This window comes from Lutra lutra, chromosome 1 (genome assembly GCF_902655055.1).
Source record: "Lutra lutra chromosome 1, mLutLut1.2, whole genome shotgun sequence".
Taxonomy (NCBI): domain Eukaryota; kingdom Metazoa; phylum Chordata; class Mammalia; order Carnivora; family Mustelidae; genus Lutra; species Lutra lutra.
Genome location: NC_062278.1, coordinates 206460213 through 206479632, shown reverse-complemented (window position 1 = coordinate 206479632; position 19420 = coordinate 206460213). Strand labels below are relative to the sequence as shown.

At 43.4% G+C, this 19420-nt stretch overlaps 1 protein-coding gene across 3 annotated transcripts in view; it reads left to right on the top strand.

Moving 5' to 3' along the window:
* Positions 1-19420, top strand: part of KLHL18 (kelch like family member 18) — a 54684-nt gene that overhangs the window by 15623 nt on the left and 19641 nt on the right. For all 3 annotated transcript variants that reach the window (XM_047695434.1, XM_047695426.1, XM_047695444.1), the window contains 2 exons: positions 16691-16821; positions 19202-19342. In XM_047695434.1, coding sequence (XP_047551390.1) covers positions 16691-16821; positions 19202-19342 — 272 coding nt within the window. The remainder of the gene's footprint in view (positions 1-16690; positions 16822-19201; positions 19343-19420) is intronic.

Below are 19420 nucleotides of genomic sequence, written 5' to 3'. Positions count from 1 at the left end.
GCCATCGGGCCTGGGCGTCTAGATGTCCAGGTCTGAAATGTGCACATGATGGCTTCCGGTCATTCTCACCTGATCCTTCCTTAAATGTTATCTATTCTAAAGAAATCATTGGTTCCTTGTCCCTTCCTTACATGGAGGACATAAACTATTTGCATTATGCAGCATGTGTAAAGTGGGGTGGGGTGCAGGTACTAGCAAGAATAGAAGCAGGAAAAGGAGCAAAAAGCAGATTTTTAGGGAGTCCTTTTAGTCTCCCTGACTCACTTAAATGCACTTACAGTGTTGTGTAACCATTACCCACAGTCTATGACAAAACATTTTCATCACCCAAAGCAGAGCCTTATAACCATTGAGCAATAAGTCTCCATCACCCCTTCCCCTGGCCCCTTGTAATCTCTTTTCTATCTCTGATTTTGCCTCTTCTAGACCCTTCCTATGAGTAGAATCCTACAATATCAGTGTTTTGTGTCTGGTTGATTTCGCTTAGTATAATGTTTTCAAGGTTCATCCACATTTTAGTATGTATTAGAATTTCATTCCATAAAAAAAAAAAAAAAAAGAAAGAAGCCTAGAGTGCCTGGCTGGCTCAGTTGGTAGAGCATGGGACTCTTGATCTTGGGGTCGTGAGTTCAAGAACCATGTTGGGGGTAGAGTTTCCTGAAATTAAAAGAAAAAAAGCCTCTGGGACACCTGGGTGGCTCAGTTGGTTAAGCTGCTGCCTTTGGCTCAGGTCATGATCCCAGGGTCCTGGGATCCAGTCCTGCGTCAGGCTCCTTGCTCAGCAGGGAGCCTGTTTCTCCCTCCTGCCTGCTCTGCCCACAGCTCTCCCTGCTTCTGTTCTCTCTCTCTGACAAATAAATAAATAAACTCTTTTAAAAAAAAAAAAAGAAAGGAAGAAAGAAAGAAAGCCTTTGTTTTTTAGAGTAGTTTTAGGTTCATAGTAAAGTTGAGTGGAAGATGCAGAGATTTCCCATAACCCCGCAGCACACATAGCCCCCCCACTAACAATTCCTGCACCAGAGTGCTACATTTGTTATAATCGAATTCAGATGAACATATCATTATCGCCCAAAGCCTAGTTTTCATTAGGGTTCACTCTTAGTGTCATATGTTCTGTGGTTTTTGACCTATATAATGACATGTAAGCAGCATTATTGTAACATACAGAATAGTTTCACTGCCTTAAAATTCATCTGTGCTCCCCCTATTCATCCCTCCCTCCCCACAACCCCTGGCAACCGCTGATCCTTCCGTTGTCCCAAATGTTGGAATCATGCCGTATGTAGCCTTTTCAGATTGGTTTCTTAGTAATATACGTTTAAAGATCCTCCATGTCTTTTCACAGCTTGATAGCTCATTTCTTTTTGTGCTTTATGATGCTCCATTGTCTTAGTGGACCACAGCTCATTTACCCATTCAGCTCCTGAGGGACATCTTGGCTGCTTTTAACTTTTGGCAATTATGGATACAGCTGCTGTAAATATTCATGTAGTTTTTGTGTGGACATGGGTTTTTAACTCCTTTGGGAAGATCTCAGGGAGTGTAATTGCTAGGTTGTATGGTAAGAATGTGTTGAGTTTTCTAAGAAAATGCCGAACTGTCTTTGAGAGTGGCTATACCATTTTACATTCCCACCAGCAATCAGTGAGAGTTCCCTATGCTCCACATCTTTGTCGACATTTGGTGTTGTCAGTGTTTTGGATTTTGGCCATTCGAATAGATAATCTTGTTTTAATTTGCATTTCCCCATGACATGATATGGAACATCTTTTCATATACTTATCTGCCATTTGTGTATCTTCTTTGCTGAGGTATCTATTAGTCTTTTGCCTATTTTTAAAATTCACTTGTCTTATTGTTAGGTTTTAAGAGTTCTTTGTATGTTTTGAGTAACAGCCCTTTATCAGATAGGTCTTTTGCAAATATTTTCTCCCTGTCTGTGGCTTATTTTCTCGTTCTCTTGATTCCATTCCTTTTTAAGGCTACATAATCTGTTGTATTTATAGATCACATTTTGTATATCCATTCATCTGTTGGTGGGCACCTGGGTTCTTTCCCCCTTTTAGGTATTATGAATAATGCTGCTGTGAATATGTGAACACACAAATATCTCTTCAAGACTCTGCTTTCAGTTCTTTTGGTTATATACCTAGGAGCAGAATTGCTGTGTCATACTATTATTCTGTGTTCTCCAAACTTTTCTGAAGTGGCTGCACCATTTTATATTCCCACCAGCAGTGCAAGCAGTGCCCAAGGCTTCGAGTTGCTCCACATCTTCACCAACACTTGTTATTTTCTGGGTTTTATTGTTGTTGTTGTTTTGGTTTGGTTGGTTTTTTTGCTAGTAGCTAGCTATGGTCTGTGTAAAATGGTCTCTTACTCTAGTTTTGATTTGCATTTCCCTGATGACTCATGATGTTAAACATCTTTTCATGTGCTTATTGGCCATTTGCACTTTATTACTCAAAATTGTTCCACCTATTTTAGTTCCTTTGCCTGAAGAGTCTTGTCTGTATCTATAAAAATAATCTTGCTTTGGTCTTGATGGGAGTTACATCAGATTTGCACAGCAGTTTGGGGAGAAATGACCTCTTTACTGTGTCGAGTGTTCTAATCCTTCAAGCCCTGACTGGTGAGTAGAATGGGGGCCTTGAGGCACTGTAAGGGCCCATTCAGAGCTAAAGCCACCTTTAGATGTAGCCTATCTACTAAAGCCAGGAAGGAGGCTCCCCCTCTCCTATTTCCCCCAGGGCTTTCTCTGGACCATGTGCTCAGAACTCTGGCTCCTAATAGCAGAACTGCCCTCAGCAAGACCAACCATTTATTGGTTCATGTAATCAAACTGCAGGAAAGACAGTGTTGATGGGGGCCCAGGGACTGAAATGCTGCCAGGACACTTTCCCTCTGTGGTCAGCACGCTCCTCCCCCTGCACACTGGTTTCTCATACGTGGGGGTGGTGAGTATCTGATGGCTCCTTGCTATCCTCGGGGGATTGTCCCTCTTCTTTCTCATTTGAAAAGTCTTGAGGAAATGTCTCATTGGTAGGGCTTAGATCATGTGTTATGTAGTGTGGTTGGAAGGAAGATGGATGATCCCAGGAGGTAAGGAGCACTAGACAGAGCTGACATGAGATGGAGTCTATAGCTAGTAGTGTTTTTGGAAGATTTTTAGTGGCATGTGTTGAACCACCAGTGTTTTCTTTCTTTTTTTTTTTTTTTAAAGATTTTTATTTATTTATTTGACAGAGAGAAATCACAAGTAGGCAGAGAGGCAGGCAGAGAGAGAGGAGGAAGCAGGCTCCCTGCCGAGCAGAAAGCCTGACGCGGGGCTCGAACCCAGGACCCGGGATCATGACCTGAGCCGAAGGCAGCGGCCTAACCCACTGAGCCACCCAGGCGCCCCCCACCAGTGTTTTCTATTAACCTTCAAGTAACCTAAAATAGTTCAGTAATGGATCATCATCATTATATTATAAGTAATGATAGTTAATGTATTATACATTGTTAACATATAGTTAATAGCTTTACCCATATTACATAGCAATTTAGATCTCTCTGGTTAATGGCAAGTGATAGTAATAGATTATAATAGTAGCCCTCAAGTGTTACAGTTATTGGAAGATTTACTGTATCTATTTAAATATGTAAGAAAATTTTGAAGGACATGGGTAGAAAGTCCTAAGGCCCCCCCTGCTTAATCTTCATTATACTTTTCTAAATTTAACCAAGAGATTGTGCTGTCCATCTTTACATAACCTTCGGTGAAACTGCCATTCTTCTCCAGGGTTAATTTATTTTCACAGGGAATTGTTGACTTTCTGGGCTGCTATTGAGGATAGAGTTGGTATTTTAATTTCCGTGACTATTTACTGAGCTATGTAAGGGGTGTACAAAACCCTAATCCCCTCAGGGAGTCTGAAGTCCACCGGAGTGGGTGAGAACAGAAAAATACGGTGCTCGTGACCGAGGCTTGACATCTGCAACAGGGAATAGCCCTACTCAGCTAACGTCTCAGTCAGATTTTGTTTGGGGGGTGGAGTGCTGGCTTGAGCTGGCTTTGTGCTTGGCGCTTGCTCAGTAAGGTGGGGCGATGGTTGACACCTGAGGTAGGAAAGTGGATGCTTCCAGGCATCTCCACGCAGTTCACCTCTTACATTTCTGATGGACAAGTCTGCTTTATTGCTGAGCCTAATTATGAAACTCCCTTGGGGTAGGGGTGGGGGGCAGAAAGAGAATGATTGTGTAACTATGGTTAAGAAACTGAAGTTCAAAAAAAAAAAAAAAAAAAAGACATATTGGTGGTGGGCAGGCCCATACAGGCCATTAATGGCTCCAGTGTGAGTGGCTCTATTTCAGGCTTAGCTCATTTCCTTTTTAAAAGGAGTATTTTGTATAAGACACTTTATCTCCGTGGTGGAGTCCACAGTGCATAATAGTTCAGCAGGAGGAGTTGTGAATAGCAGCAGATCAGGTGTGATAGGGGGGTCTTAAATAAGTGATCAGCATCTTCTTTCTAGAGAATGTATTTACATCCCTTTTCATAATATGTGTTCCCTGTGACTCTAGAGCAGAGGTCAGCAAACTCTTTCCATGAAGAGGCAGATGGTAAATATTTTTGGCGTTGCAGGCCATCGATCACTGTCACAGCTTCTCAAATTTGCCATGGTAGGGACATGTCTGTGTTCCAATAAAATTTTGTATGTGGACACTGAAATTTGGATTTCATGATTTTTACATGTCATGAAGTATTAGTCTTCTTTTGACTTTTTTTCCCCAAAAAACATATACAAAAATTTGAAAACAACACTTAGCTCATGCCACACAAAAACAAGAGGTAGGGGGGCACTTGGGTGGCCCAGTTGTTAAGCGTCTGCCTTTGGTTCAGGTCATGATCCCAGGGGATCGAGCCCCACATCGAGCTCCTTACTCAGCGGGAAGCCTGGTTCTCTCTCCCACTCACCCTGCTTGTGTTCTCTCTCTCGCTGTGTCTCTCTCTGTCAAATAAATAAATAAAATCTTAAAAAAAAAAAGCAAAAAACAAAACAAGAGGTACGCTGCATTTGGGCAGGTAGACTATAGTTTGCCAACCCCTTTTCTAAAGGTCTTAAAAGTAACTTCTATAGTTTTAAATTTGAGGACATTTTATTTATTTAATAAGCAGTTTTATCGTACTCAATATGTGCTGTATACTGTTTTAAATGCCTTACAGATGTTAGCTAACTTAATCTTCACAATAACCCCATGAGAGAGGTACTGTTTAACCCCATTTTGTAGTTGTGTGAATTGAGGCACAGAGAGGTTGACTAACTGGCCCATAGTCACACAGCTAGCAAAGAGCAGAATCTAGATTTGAACCCAGGTCATCTAGCTCCAGGGTACTTGCTCTTTGTTTTAAGATTTTATTTGTTTATTTGACAGAGAACATAAGCAGGGGGAGTGGCAGGCAGAGGGAGAAGCAGGGACCCCGATATAGGGCTTGATCCCAGAACACTGGGATCATGACCTGAACCAAAGGCAGACACTTAACTGACCTAGCCACCCAGGTGCTCCCAGAGTACTTATTCTTACCTACAATGATATGCTGTCTATCTTAAAAGATTTATAATTAATGATTTTCGAGGCTAAAGGAATTTTAGAGAGTAATCCATCCCTGCTACCTGTCCATTTCATAGACACATTCTCACACACACCAGCTTCATAGCCTTTATGATTCTAATTTGTGCCTCAGTAAAATTATGGATTACCATTATGCACTTTCAGCATCTCTTGTGACTGTCTGAAAGCTTAGTCTTAAATCCCACTTATCCCAAGGGTAATCTGTCTGTACAGGCTGGGCACTTAACTGTTCACTTAGTGTTTTATTTATGTTTATTGTGAGATGCTTGAAAGTAGGGGCAATAGTATCAAAATGTTTTCCATCAAAGAGAAATCTATTCTGGGCGTATCTTTTGCTTTCTTTGGGAACACCTGTCTCAGATTACTCCCAACTCAGATTTTGCCCTGCTGCTTTTCCTGCTTGAATAAGCAGCTGGTTGAATCTTGAGCCCCAACTGCCTGTTGATAGGGAACAGAATTTGTGGTGTCATGCTAACTATCCTTGTTGATCTAATGATACCGTCAAACTAGGGCTTTGAATGGAAAATTTCCCAGTCTTTTCAGGGAAGAACATGGAAGCTAGGTACGCATGCGTGTGCACACATGTGTGCATGAATGTTAAGGCGAGTCCTAACTTAGGTGGACGAAGAGGTGCTCAGGATTTCTGGTTCCTTTTGCCTATAGTCTCAGACTCAACTAACCAGGAGGGCCCTTGGAGAACCTCTGGTACAGAGGTTTCTGTGCCCCAGGGCAGAGTTATTCCCAGGGGCCCTCATATCCACACGTACTCCAATCTCTTGGCCAGAGAAATGATGCCTTTAAGATGTGTGTATAATTACTTTTTGCATGTGTGTAGATGCCATCATGATCAAAAGGAAAAGCTTTACCAAATCCGTGTTAGACTACTGTTACAAATATAATGACTACCTGTTGAGAAACCTGACCCAGTTAGAGCCCCTTATGAAGAAACGGAGGCCCAGGGGTAAAGGGAAAAGATTTGCCTAGATCATTACAGAAAGAGCTGCTAGCCTGGAAGCTGGCGCGATACGTCTGTCCCGTATAGCTTGTGGTCTCTCTCTCCCCTGGGATGAGCAGATAAGAGAGTTGGGCATGTATTTTGACCTTTAATGCAGTGTTTTCTAATACTGTCCGATAGCCTGGTTGATCACAGCAACATTTACCAGTATTTATAGTGCTTCTCTTGAGAATCTAATTTTTTTTTTACTATACTCCTTGCTACACCACCATAAGTAATACTCCTACCTAGAAATACAGTCCAACCTGGAAACAGACCATAGTAAAACTGGGCAGCTTCCTTCTGTCTGTAGTAGAGCTGGCTCTGAAACTCAGGAGTTTTAATCTCTGTGAATCCGACTGAACTCGTGAGGATTTCAGTTATTTATATCAGTCTCATAGGAGGCTAAATAGGGCTGTGGCTCTCAGCTGGGTGCAAAACAATATTTTTGTTAAATCTCTGCTAAGCACCTGACACGTGCTAGGGTATTTGCGTGTGTATCATATACCACTTAATTTAATAAGCCCAGCGTTGCAATTAGGAGGCCCCACTCAGGAAAAGCTAAGTAGCTTCAATCTTCTCCAGAGTCTGTGCGGCTGGTTATTTATTCATCTGTGTCCCATTGTGGAGCACCTCCGTCAGGTTTGTAAATGGGCCCTTGAGTCCTATCCCATTGGTGGCCCAGCTGGGACAAATCAGCACAGATCCATCCCTCCAAACAGGACCCAGGATTGGCACCAACATCAGGATGGTCTGCACAGGTCTGCACACCTTTTTCCCACTGGAACTTAAGGAATTTGGGCTGACCATGGTGATTAGGTCAGATGACATTCATAGCAACCATTTTCATACTCCTTTATATTTGATCTTCTTTAAAACACCTGAAAAGTCAGAGGAATAGGAATGACCTCATTAGTTGGGAAGTCAAGGACAGAAGAGACCTGTATGAGGTGACCTTGCTGGTACCTGCTGGTACGGGGCTTCTAGCTTCCATGTGCACCACACTGCCTGTCTGGCGGCGGTATGCACCACCCCAGCTCCCACGCCCTTCTCTTCCTCCAGGCGTCCCCTTGCTTCTCTTGCTTTCTGTACTTTCCTTCTGCTGCCTCACCGTGGCATCTTCTAGATGAGCTTTAAATGTTAGAATTCCTCTTAAACCCTCTTCGGGCTCTGAGCTCTCTCCCTCAGTGACCTCTTCTGGTCTCAACCTGACGACTGCCAAAGGTGTCATTTGAGCCTAGTCTCTCATCTCTCTGTGTTCCAGACCTACCCATTCACTTCCTACACAGTATCTCTGCTTGGATGCCTCCCAGGCACGTGGTGGCATCTTGTCCAAAACTTGACTCGGTCTTCTACCCCCAAGCTAGCCCCTCTCTGTCATTTGTGACCTAAGTGAATGGCAACTCCCAGGTCATGCTCTCCCCGCAGAGTGGCCCCGTTGCTTTGGAGACCCTTCCTTAGTACTGTTGCCTGGTTTCCTAATACTCTTAAAGCAAAATGTAGAGTTCTTGAGTACCGTATCTACTTTTCCAGCTTCACATCACATCACTTTCCTTTTCATATCTGTCCTTGCATCATGGAAGCCACTTTGATTTTTAACATTTATCGAGGAATAGTGTGTTCCATGATTTTTAAAAGCAAGTATAGAGAAGTTGAAGCACATGTGGATTTAAGCTGCCCATTGACTTTTTTTTTTTTTAAGATTTATTTATTTATTTATTTGACAGACAGAGATCACAAGTAGGCAGAGAGGCAGGAAGAGAGAGGAAGAAGCAGGCTTCCTGCCCAGCAGGGAACCCGATGCGGGGCTCAATCCCAGGAACCTGAGATCATGACCTGAGCTGAAGTCAGAGGCTTTAACCCACGGAGCTACCCAGGCGCCCCCAGGGGCTTCATAATTTAAAAAATATATGGAGGAGCCCTATAGGTGAGCAGGAATGCTTCAGTCTCCTCTTCAGATCCTACTGTGCAGAGCCCCTGCTTAGAAAGAGGTTCTACATCCACTCTTTGTAGAATCCAAGTGGCATGAGTGCTGAGTCTGCTGCAGTTTTAGTGGAGGCTGTTTGGGCTCTTGGCTGGAGTTGTTTGTTTGTTTTTCCCCTTGGAAGTAGATTTGGAGGTGTTTATGTACCCAGGAAGTCCTGTGATTGCCCCTAATTTGCTTTGTGGAGGCTAGTCATTGCATATCGTTTCCCAGTGGTTAAGTGGCTGGTGCTGATACACACGCTCACAAAGTGGCAGTGTGAGCACAGGCACCAGGTGTCTGCCGTGTGCACAGAGACCTGATGCCCTGATCCAGCCCAGGCAGCTTCCGTATGTGGTCATGAGTTGAACTCGTTCAGCTCAAAGTGTTTCGTTATACCAGATTCACTTCTTTCCTTCTGCCCTAGCTTGGACTTGGTACCTGACTCTTTCCAATACTTTAAATGTACGGTCTGATTCCATTCTAAGGGTAATACTTTTATAACAATTATTGTCTGAGGGTAGACATAGCAGAATGTGATTAAAGTAGGGATGTGTTCCAAGTAGTATTGCCCTTTCTGAGCAACCGATTATATGTTGCTCATTAATTATTTTTCTGTAAATTCTGTTGCACCATTTCACATTTCTTTGCCACCTTAGGAATGGAGAAGTGAGGAGATTTGAGGTAACACTATAATTGCAGATCTATTACTAGAGAAAGTAGCCTTTGCATGGGCCTATGTAATTCAAGATGTTAAAATAGGGAACACACGTGTCCTCCTATGTAGGTCATAATTTATAGTATTTAATCAGCAATAAAAGAATGTTTCTATTTCCCATTTTCTTGGTCCCCTTTTTAGTTTATTTTTTATTTATCTGTGTTTTTTTTTTTTTTAAGATTTATTTACTTATTTATTTTGAGAGAGAGAGAGAACATACAAGTGAGAGGAGCAGAGAGAGAGAGAGAGAATCTCAAAGCAGACTCTGCTTTGATTATGGGGCTTAATCTCACAACCTTGAAATTGCTACCTGGGCCGAAACCAAGAGTCAGATGCTCAACCAACTGTGCCACCCAGGGGCCCCTGTCCCTTTTTTTAAGTGAACTTTTTACTTTGAGATAATTTGTAGATTCACATGTAGTTATTTGAAATAATAGCAGTGAGAGCCTGTGTACCCTTTGCCCAGTTTCCCCCATGGCAATAGCTTACAAAACTGTAGTACAACATCACAACTAGGGTGTTGATACTGATTTTTTCCACCACTCTTACTCAGATTTCCCCAGCTTTACTTTTATTCACTGGTGTATATGTGTGTATTTAATTCTGTATAATTTTTTTAAAAATATTATATTTATTTATTTGACAGAGAGAGATCACAAGTAGACAGAGAGGCAGGCAAAGAGAGAGAGAGAGAGGGAGGCAGGCTCCCTGCTGAGCAGAGAGCCCGATGCGGGACTCGATCCCAGGACCCTGAGATCATGACCTGAGCCGAAGGCAGCGGCTTAACCCACTGAGCCACCCAGGCGCCCATAATTCTGTATAATTTTTATCATGTGTAGGTTTTTTATTATTTCAAAAATTTCCCAGTTGGCTGAGAACTTGAGCTGGGAGGAGGCGTGTTATTTACTGGATCCCTCTCAAGCTTCACTAGTAAACAGCTCAAGCATAAATCCTTCTCTTTCACATAAAAGGCAAGTTATGTAACTTTAAAATCTTGAGTTCTTCTTCTACAAAACAAAATTCACAGCAGCTACTTAATGTAGAAGGTTGCCATGAGGACTAAAATGAGAAAAGAATGCATAATGGGTACTTAGGAAAAAGGAACTCAATAAATGATCATCTTTTTTGAGTGACTTTTTAAACTGAGATTATAAATGAGAGTATTTGGGTTTTTAAATTTTTTTTATTTTGTTTTTATTTTATTTTATTTATTTATTTGACCGAGATCACAAGTAGGCAGAGAGGCAGGCAGAGAGAGAGAGGAGGAAGCAGGCTCCCCGCTGAGCAGAGAACCCGATGCGATGCGGGGCTTGATGCTATGCGGGGCTCCATCCCAGGACCCTGGGAACATAACCCAAGCCGAAGGCAGAGGCTTTAACCCACTGAGCCACCCAAGCGCCCCAGTATTTGTGTTTTTTTTTAAACTTTTCACAAAAATGTGATATCCTCGGATTATAGAATTGGTAGGTCCCTTAATAGTTTTGGAACTGGTGAAGGACATCCCTAAACATTCTTAGATGACAGGTTCTTACTCTTTATAATAAACTAAAGTCTGCCCCCCTATCACATCTAGATCTGCCCTCATCCATGTGATGACCCTTCTAGGGTTTGCGGACAGCTACTGTATCCCCCCTCCCCCATTATGTTTTACAAATTAGCTGTCCTTAACCATTCCTCTTAAGATGTAGCTTCCAGACCTTTTCCTACCTTGGTCTCCCTCTTGTAGATAAAGACAAATTTGTTCTTCCCTTTAACAGAATGCAGAATCGAGTTGTAATCTGGCTAGCATATCCCAAGATAGGTCTGCCTTCTCTTTATTTTTTATTTTTATTTTTTAAAAGATTTTATTTATTTATTTGACAGAGATCACAGATAGGCAGAGAGGCAGGCAGAGAGAGAGGGGGAAGCGGGCTCTCTGCTGCACAGAGAGCCCGATGCGGGGCTCGATCCCAGGACTCTGGAATCATGAAATGAGCCAAAGGCAGAGGCTTTAACCCACTGAACCACCTAGGCGCCCCTCTGCCTTCTCTTTAGCTGAGCTTTTTGGGGAAACCAGGTCACCTAGTTTATGCGTACAGTTTGTTCTTTTGTCTTCTCCTTTCCAGATGAAAAATAAATGCATGACAATTTAATACAACTAATCAAATGCATATTTTAAGCCCTGTGCCATTAAAATGATAGTAAGAGGGAGAGGAGATGTCAGCAAATGATAGATCAATGGAATGTTGAAGCCAGAAAGTCTGAAGTGTGATGAACTTTGAGGGCCGGAGGAACTGAAAGTGCCTGCTGGGGGAGAAATAAAGAAGAAAGAGGACTTATAATGCAGAACCCTGGAATAACTCCAAAATTGGAGAAGCAAAATACTGAAAACAGGAAGATTAGTTGAAAGTCTCTGTGAAAAGCAATTAGTTGTCTACAGTTCCTCCCCGACTTTGCCAGGAGACAGGAGTTTTAGTCTTCCATATTGAACCGAGGGCATACCAAGCATAGAAGAGAGGAGATAGACTATGGAGCAAAACTTAAGGGCTTTAAGGCAAAGTCTAAATAGTGAATGGTAGGACCATTCCCCTCTCTTACCCAGTTTCCAGAATACCTACAGGCAGGCACTCCCATGCAAGAGATTGGAAGATCTGTCTCTGATAAGTTTGCCCCAGAGAAAAAGTCCCAAAGATACTGCTTTTAGCAGTCCTCAGTAAAATGTCAGGTTCTTGCTTGATCACCCTGATGTGAAGTCCACAAGTTGATGAGCCTAGCCACCCCCTCAAAAACTTTCAGCTTCTAAAAATATGAACAGATAGCCAAGTATCACAAGGCATTTAAAGCAAGCCACTAGAATAAAAGACAGAGACTAAAACAAATGGGGAAAAAGAACTCAGAGGAAACAGTAAAAGCAGGGAGAAGGAGAAAAAGATGAAAAATTTTAACTATAATATCTTGACAAAAACAAATGGGAGGGAAAAGGAACTCAGAGGAAAAGGAAACTCAGGAACTCAGGAAACTCAGGAAAAGGAACTCAGAGGAACGTAAAACCAAGGAGGAGGAGGAGAAAAAGAAAAAAAAATAATATCTTGAGAGAGGTTAGAGAAAATACAGCATTCATGAAAGAGGAATAAGAGTCTTTCAATAAAAAGTGGGGTGGGACACCTTCAGAAAACAAGAAAAGACCTCTTGGAAATTAAAAATACCATAGCCTTATAAAAAGCTACAACACAGAGATATTGAAAGATAAAGTTGAAGAATCCCAGGAGATAGACCCAATGAAAGAGGTGGGAAATGGGGAACAGGTGAAAAAATGCAAGATTGTTCCAAGAAGCCTAACACCTGACTCATGGAAATTTCAGAAGAGAAAAAAATAGACAATAGAGAGGAGGAAATTATCAAAGAAATAAGGTGGAAAAGTATTCCCAGAACTAAAATAAAGTCTATAGGTTGAGATAGCACAATGAATGAAAGGACACCAAGGTATTACCCTATGAGAGTTCAGAACTCTGAAGATAAAGAGAAAACACTAGAAGCTTCTAGAGGGAACAGTCACATACTAAGTGTTAGTGTTCAGAACAGCATTAAATTTCTCAAAAGCAACAAAGTAGGAGACAGTGAAGTAATACCTTCAGAATTTTGATATAAGAAATATCCCCCAACTTAGAATTTTATAGCCAGCTAAACTATCATCCAGGTTGAAGGATAACAAAGACATTTTCAGACATATTGTGCATATGCCTTATGATTGTGTGATACAGTAAGAATGTGTATTTGGAGGACATCCGGGTGGCTCATACAGGTGAACTCCTACCTTTACCTCAGGTCGTGATCCCCTGCTCAGCGGGGAGCCTGCTCTCCCTCTGCCTCTGCCCCTACCCTCTGCTTGTGCGTGCGTGCACCTCTCTCTCTCTCTCTCTCTCTCTCTCTCTCTCTCTCTCTCTCTCGCAAATAAATAAAACCTAAAAAAAAAAGAACAAAGCACAGAACAGTTCTTTGAGGGAAAAAAAATATGTATTTGGTTTTTTTCCCTGGTTCCTGGCACAGAGCTTCTAAAACCCTTGGAATTTCCTGAGTGAGAGGTGTGTCCTTTGTTTTTCAAAACAAACCTCTTTCAACCACACCTGAGTTTATGCTAATAAGGTGACTCTCTGTGGACCCCTGGAAAGCTTCAGGATAAGGTTGGTTGCCAGAGGGGGCAACCATGTGATTAGAGGGTTGGAACTTCAGTCCCACCCTTTGACCTCTGGGGAGCTTCCAGGTTGGGGAACATAGCCACGTGTGGGGAGGGTGGCACACCTTAGTTCCACAGAGACAGAAGATCCTGTGCTCAGGACCCTTCTAGACCCCGCCCTATGTAACTCTTCATCTGCCTGTTCTTTTGTATCCTTTGTGATAAACCAGTAACAGTAGGTAAACTATTTTCCCTGAAGTTCATTGAGCCATTTTACCGAATTATCATACCTGAGGAGGGAGTTGTGGGGAACACTCTTATCCCCACCCCTACCCCGACTTTATAGCCATTGTTCAATAGTACAAGTGGCTCAGGCTTGCAGTTGGTGTCTGAAGCAGGGGCAGTCTTGTGGGACTGAGCCCTTAACCTGCACTAACTCCAAGTAGTTCATGTCAGATTCGAATTATAAGGATACCAGTTGGTGTCTGGAGAGTTGGAAAATTGGTTTTTGTGTGTCAGAGTGCTATGAGTAAAAACAGTTTGTAGGATACCTTTTCTTAGGCAGCTCTGCTAGAAGATGCTTTTCATCAGAACAGGGAATAAATCAAGAAGAGGACTCAATGGGCTTCAGGAAACGGGTTCCAGTGTAGGTGAGGTGAAAGGGATTCCTATAAGGACAGAGTTCTGGTAGGGATGCCTCCGGGACATAAAGGAACATACTGCTAGGGTACCCGATTGAACGTATTAAAAGGAGTTCTATACTTCATTTTTATCTCCAGGGGAAAAAATTATACAAGAAAATAAATGTAATCATAGCATACATCATGGCTTGGCTCCAAATAATATTCACATAGACCTAATAATGCAACCCGTAATTTAACCAAATGTGGACATAATTATATTGGAAAGACAGAGGGAGTAAGTGGAGTTTTATGTGAAAAGAATGTTGGAACAAAATCCTGATCTTCCATCACAGAAATTAAGTAGCTAATATAATAGTTATCTTTTGCTGTCTAACCAAAAATTACTCCAAAACTTAGTGACTTAAAATAATAAATATTTATTATCTCACAGCTTCGGATTTCAGAAGTAGCTTGCAGTCTTGAGTGCCACCTTGGGCTACATTCATCTGAAGGCTTGACTAGAGCTGGAGGGGCCTCTTCTAGGCTCACTCACATAGCCGTAGGAAGAAGCTTCAGTTCCTTTTCACATGGCTTTCTTTAGGTTATGTTGTTATCTGGCTCCCCCAAGAGCGAGTGATCTGGGAGAGATGGTAAAAGGAATGTGCAGTGCCTGTGTATTTATTTACTTATTTGAGAGAGATTGAGACAGAGGCCAAGAGAGCATGAGCAGAGGAAAGAGGCAGAGGGAGAAGCAGGCTTCCCACTGATGAGGGAGCCTGATGTGGGACTCAGTCCCAGGACCCTGGGATCATGACCTGAGCCGAAGGCAGATGCTAAACCGACTGAGCCACCCAGGCGCCCCATGCAGTGCCTTTTATGACCCAGCCACGAATGTAACATGCATTCAAGTGACCATCACTTCTGTGTATTCTGTCAGCCGCACCGACCAACCCCGAGACAGTGTGCGAGGGGATCGCCCAGTGGGGTGAGGGCCAGGAGGCAGGGAATATTCGGGGCTCTTTGGAGATGTGCTACCACAAGTAATAACTAGAAGTGAAAATTCAAGAACTACTATTCTAGGCACATTGCTTAGAAAGGTGGAGATGGGGATGCACGTCTGCCTCAGTCGATTAAGCCTCCAGCTCTTGATTTTGGCTCAAGTCATGATCTCAGAGTCATGGGATGAAGCTCCGCCCACCGCAGGGAGTCAGCTTGAGTATTCTCTCCCTCTGCCCCTTCGCTTTCCTCCCCCTGCTTACTCATGCTCACTCTCTCTCTCAAAGAAATAAATAAATCTTATTTAAAAAGAAAAAAAAGGAAAGAAAGAAAGAAAGGTGGAGATATATACCAGAAGAAAGAGGTGGCCCCTGAGAGCAGAAATCAGGGAACCTGCTGGTTTTAGAAACTTTGTAGAACAACTTTAAGAAATAGTTCTGTGTTTTACTGTGATTTTTTTTTTTTAATTATGAAAACCTCCAAAGCACACAGCCATTTCATGTCCCCAACACCAGTAGACGAGCCACACATGGATTTTGTGAGGAGCTCATCGAATCTGACTCAGTCTTCATCGATCCTTTGGTATTTGAAAGATTGTGTGATCTTGAAGGACAGCTTACAGATAATAAACAGAAAGCGATGAAAAAGAGACCTTAGTGATAGGACCTAAACTAGAATCCTTGAGTAAATGTGACCGAGAAGAGCTGATATCAGGTAGTGAGATGCTCTGGCATTTTACTAATGTGGAATCTGGGGGTTGGAGGGAGACTGTTTTGTTCTTTCTGAAGACTAGAAAGTTCTTAAGTGGAAATGTTTACGTGGCTGGAAACTATAAATGGCAAAGCTTGTTAAAGGGACTATCCTTTTGGCAGATAGTTGGAAAGCACATTATGGGACTCCCCAGGCTAAGGATGTGTTTGTTGGGAGGGTTCGTTTCAAGTTGGAGGGAATCTGCCTCTGTCCCCATGTGACCTGAGACCTGTGGACTGTGCGTGTGCAGGGCACCAGTAGTACACAGTACCAGTCATTTGAGCTGCTTGCTGCTCGGGCCATTTTCCTCAGAGGAACTCTGGCCTCCTTGTAGTAGCCCGCAGCCCAGTTGTTGCCCCCGGACCCCCCCAACACTTGTGCCTACCATGCCCGCTCTGTCCTTCAGTGCCCCTATTCAAGTCTGGTCTTGTTTCTTCTTATTTCTTCCTGTCACTGTGTATTTACTCTTCTGGAGGAACCTACTGTCAGGAGTTCCCGGGTTCTTGGACAGTTTGTCTCCTCCATCTGCCTTTAATAAAACTGGGATCGGGATCATGTGTTAGAGATGTCAGGTCTCTGAGTTGGTGGGGAGTCAGGAACAGGGCAGTGAGACTGCATATAAGTAAAAACTAGCACTGGAAGCATTCGGACTTCCTTTTTTTTTTTTTTTTTTTAAACCATTTTAATGCCCATGAAACTGTGTTGTGTGCATTCTTCCCCTGCCACCGAGTATGTGGAACTGATCAGCTCAGCTGTCATGTACTGGGATGCCTCTGGTGCCATTGCGACAGGCAGGGGCTTAAGCGGGGGAAGGGGCCGGTCGGGTTTTGTATTTGCAATACTCAATATCTCTCTTTGTATTTCCCTTTGCCCACAGATTGGAGACCACAAATTCAGCGCCCACCGGATCGTCTTAGCAGCCTCTATCCCGTACTTCCACGCTATGTTTACAAATGACATGATGGAGTGCAAGCAGGATGAGATTGTAATGCAAGGAATGGACCCCAGGTACTCAACTTCTCCACTGGGTCTCTCGGTCTTCAGGTTCCCAGGCGCAGCTTCAGCCCCGTGCATGGTGCCATTGGCGGGCCCGTGGCGGGACATAGCACTGTTAGAGCGACACGTTTAATAGGAGCTAACACCAAGATATTTTTTTATAATGAGGACTGGGTACAAAGGTAGTGAAACGTTATCCTTTGCCCTTTTCTGTGCTAACCGTTCTAGCTGACAAAACAGTTTTCCCAACGAGGGTCTTGATTCTGTATTCTCCCCAGCCGCCTCGTACAGTGTTGGCCATTAGAACTTCCAGCACTGATGGGAATGCTGTATTTTTACTCTCCAGAATGGTGACCACTACATGTAGCTATATGTAGCTACTGAGCACTTCAATTTTAACTAGTGGGGTTAAATAAATGAATTCTACATTTTACTTAATTTTAATTAATTTTAGCTTAATTTGAAATTGCCAGGTATGGCTCGTAGCTGCTATATGGGACAACACAGATTAAGAAAATGGCAAAATCATGGTTATTGAATGGTTGAGAAAATTGAAGACCAAAGAGGGCAAGCCCAAAAATTATCCCGTCTAAATGCCTTTCAGTGTCCAAGACAGCCCTCCCTAGCAGGCAGTTCCAGGCCCCAAATGTCAGTGCTGCAAGGCTGAGGTAGTCTGCCCTAGATGAACTTTAGGGGCAGGAGGCAATACCATAACCGCTGAAATCATGTCATTCAGGCACTTACTTAACGTTGTCCTGACATGTAAAGTCACTTACTCATGGACGCTCTTCGTGGAAATACCTTCCTAATTACTGTATGAAGACTTTATATAAACCTATTCCATAGTATGCCTTTTGGAGCCTTGAAAGGGAGAAGGACATTTATGTGACTGATTCTGTGTTTGATTTTGTGGCAAGTCTATGAACTGAGCCTGTCTGTTTATAACCTAGGCTGTATCCAAGGGTCTGCTGTACACCTACTTATGTGCCTGGCACTGTTCGGAGGTCTGGGAATGCAGTAGCCGATGAGACACCCAGGGTGACTCAGGGCAATGACATTCTTGTTGGAGGAGAAACAATAAAGCAATGATTCTGTGACGTCAGCCAGTAGTAACCTGTCATTTGTTTGCTGCCTTCTTAATCTCACCGTGGTGGGAACTGGGGGAGAAGGAGCCGGGAAACTGTAGTAACCTCTGGATGACTGCAGTGATCTGCCCCAGCACGTGGAAAGGTTTTATATCCCCACTGCAAGGCAGAAATCTCAGGCCAGCTACTTCTAAGCAAAGACACAGAAGGAGGTCTGCAAGGACACTGGTGCGCTCTCTTCTCTGAGGTCTGTGTCTGAAGGAGCTGTGCTATCGTCTATATACAGTCCAAGGGCTTCATTTTTCAGAGGTAGACCGAGCACCTGTCATGTGTGCGGCTGTAAGCACTGAGCTATAGCATGGAGAAAACAGTGCCTCTAAGTGTGCCTCTAGTCCTGGGGATCAGGCCATAACCATAACCGCACATGTGCATGATAGGGCTGGCAAATGAGACCAGGGTGAGAAAAGTAAAGTGAATGATGGTGGGGGTCTGTGCTATTCCAGGGTGATCAGGGAAGGCCTCTGTGATGAGGTGACATTTGAGCCGAGACCTTTATTAAAGTGAGGGAGTGAGCCATCTGGTGAAAGAGCCCTCCAGACGGAGCAGACAGTACCGAGACCCTGCGGTGAGAATGTATGCGGCATGTTGGGATAGAGTGAGGGCTAGGAGTGGAAGGCGTTGTGGTCAGAGCCGGAGAGGGGCCAGACCACATACAGCCCTGAGACGGAACTGGGAATTCTTTCCCAGTGGGAATTGAAAGGCAGAGAAATTTGTCGGCCTCTCATTCTGGAAATGTATCCCAAAGAAATAATAAAAACACTATTTATGACGGCAGTAAGAAGTTATTAGCTATGAGGTCTACCAGTAAAGGAAATAAATTACGGCGTGTTTACATGTTGAAATACTGTATAGCAGCCACTAAAAAGGATAAATGTGAAGACAGTGTAGCAGCATGGGAAAGGACTCAATAAGTATTATGTGATTATATTCGTACCATTTGTGCATGCAGGCAAATAGGCAACTGAAAATGAACCCAAGAAAGTAACCACTGTTGACTCATTCAGTAGTGAGATTGTGGGTACTTGCTTTCTCATTTTAGAATTTTCTGTAATAAGATTATTTGGGCCATGAAGACAGCTTAAGAAGTAGAATGAGTCTTCGGCTCTGGGGAGGTCATTATTCCTGTCAGATTCTCGAAGGGCCTGGGCTCAATGGATGTTAGAGCGGGGCCCACACATTCCCCAGGTAGGCGTGTCAGCTCTGCGAGGGCCAAAGTCTCTAAAGTGGCTCTTTCCTCCTTTCTCTAGTGCCCTGGAGGCTCTGATCAACTTCGCCTACAACGGCCACCTTGCCATTGACCAGCAGAACGTGCAGTCTTTGCTGATGGGCGCGAGCTTCCTGCAGCTGCAGAGCATCAAGGACGCCTGCTGCACGTTCCTCCGAGAACGGTGAGGCCCTGGACCCGGCCCACGGTGGGGAGCGCACCCGGGTCAGTCCTGGAAGCCCCTGCAAACCCTCTCCGTGAG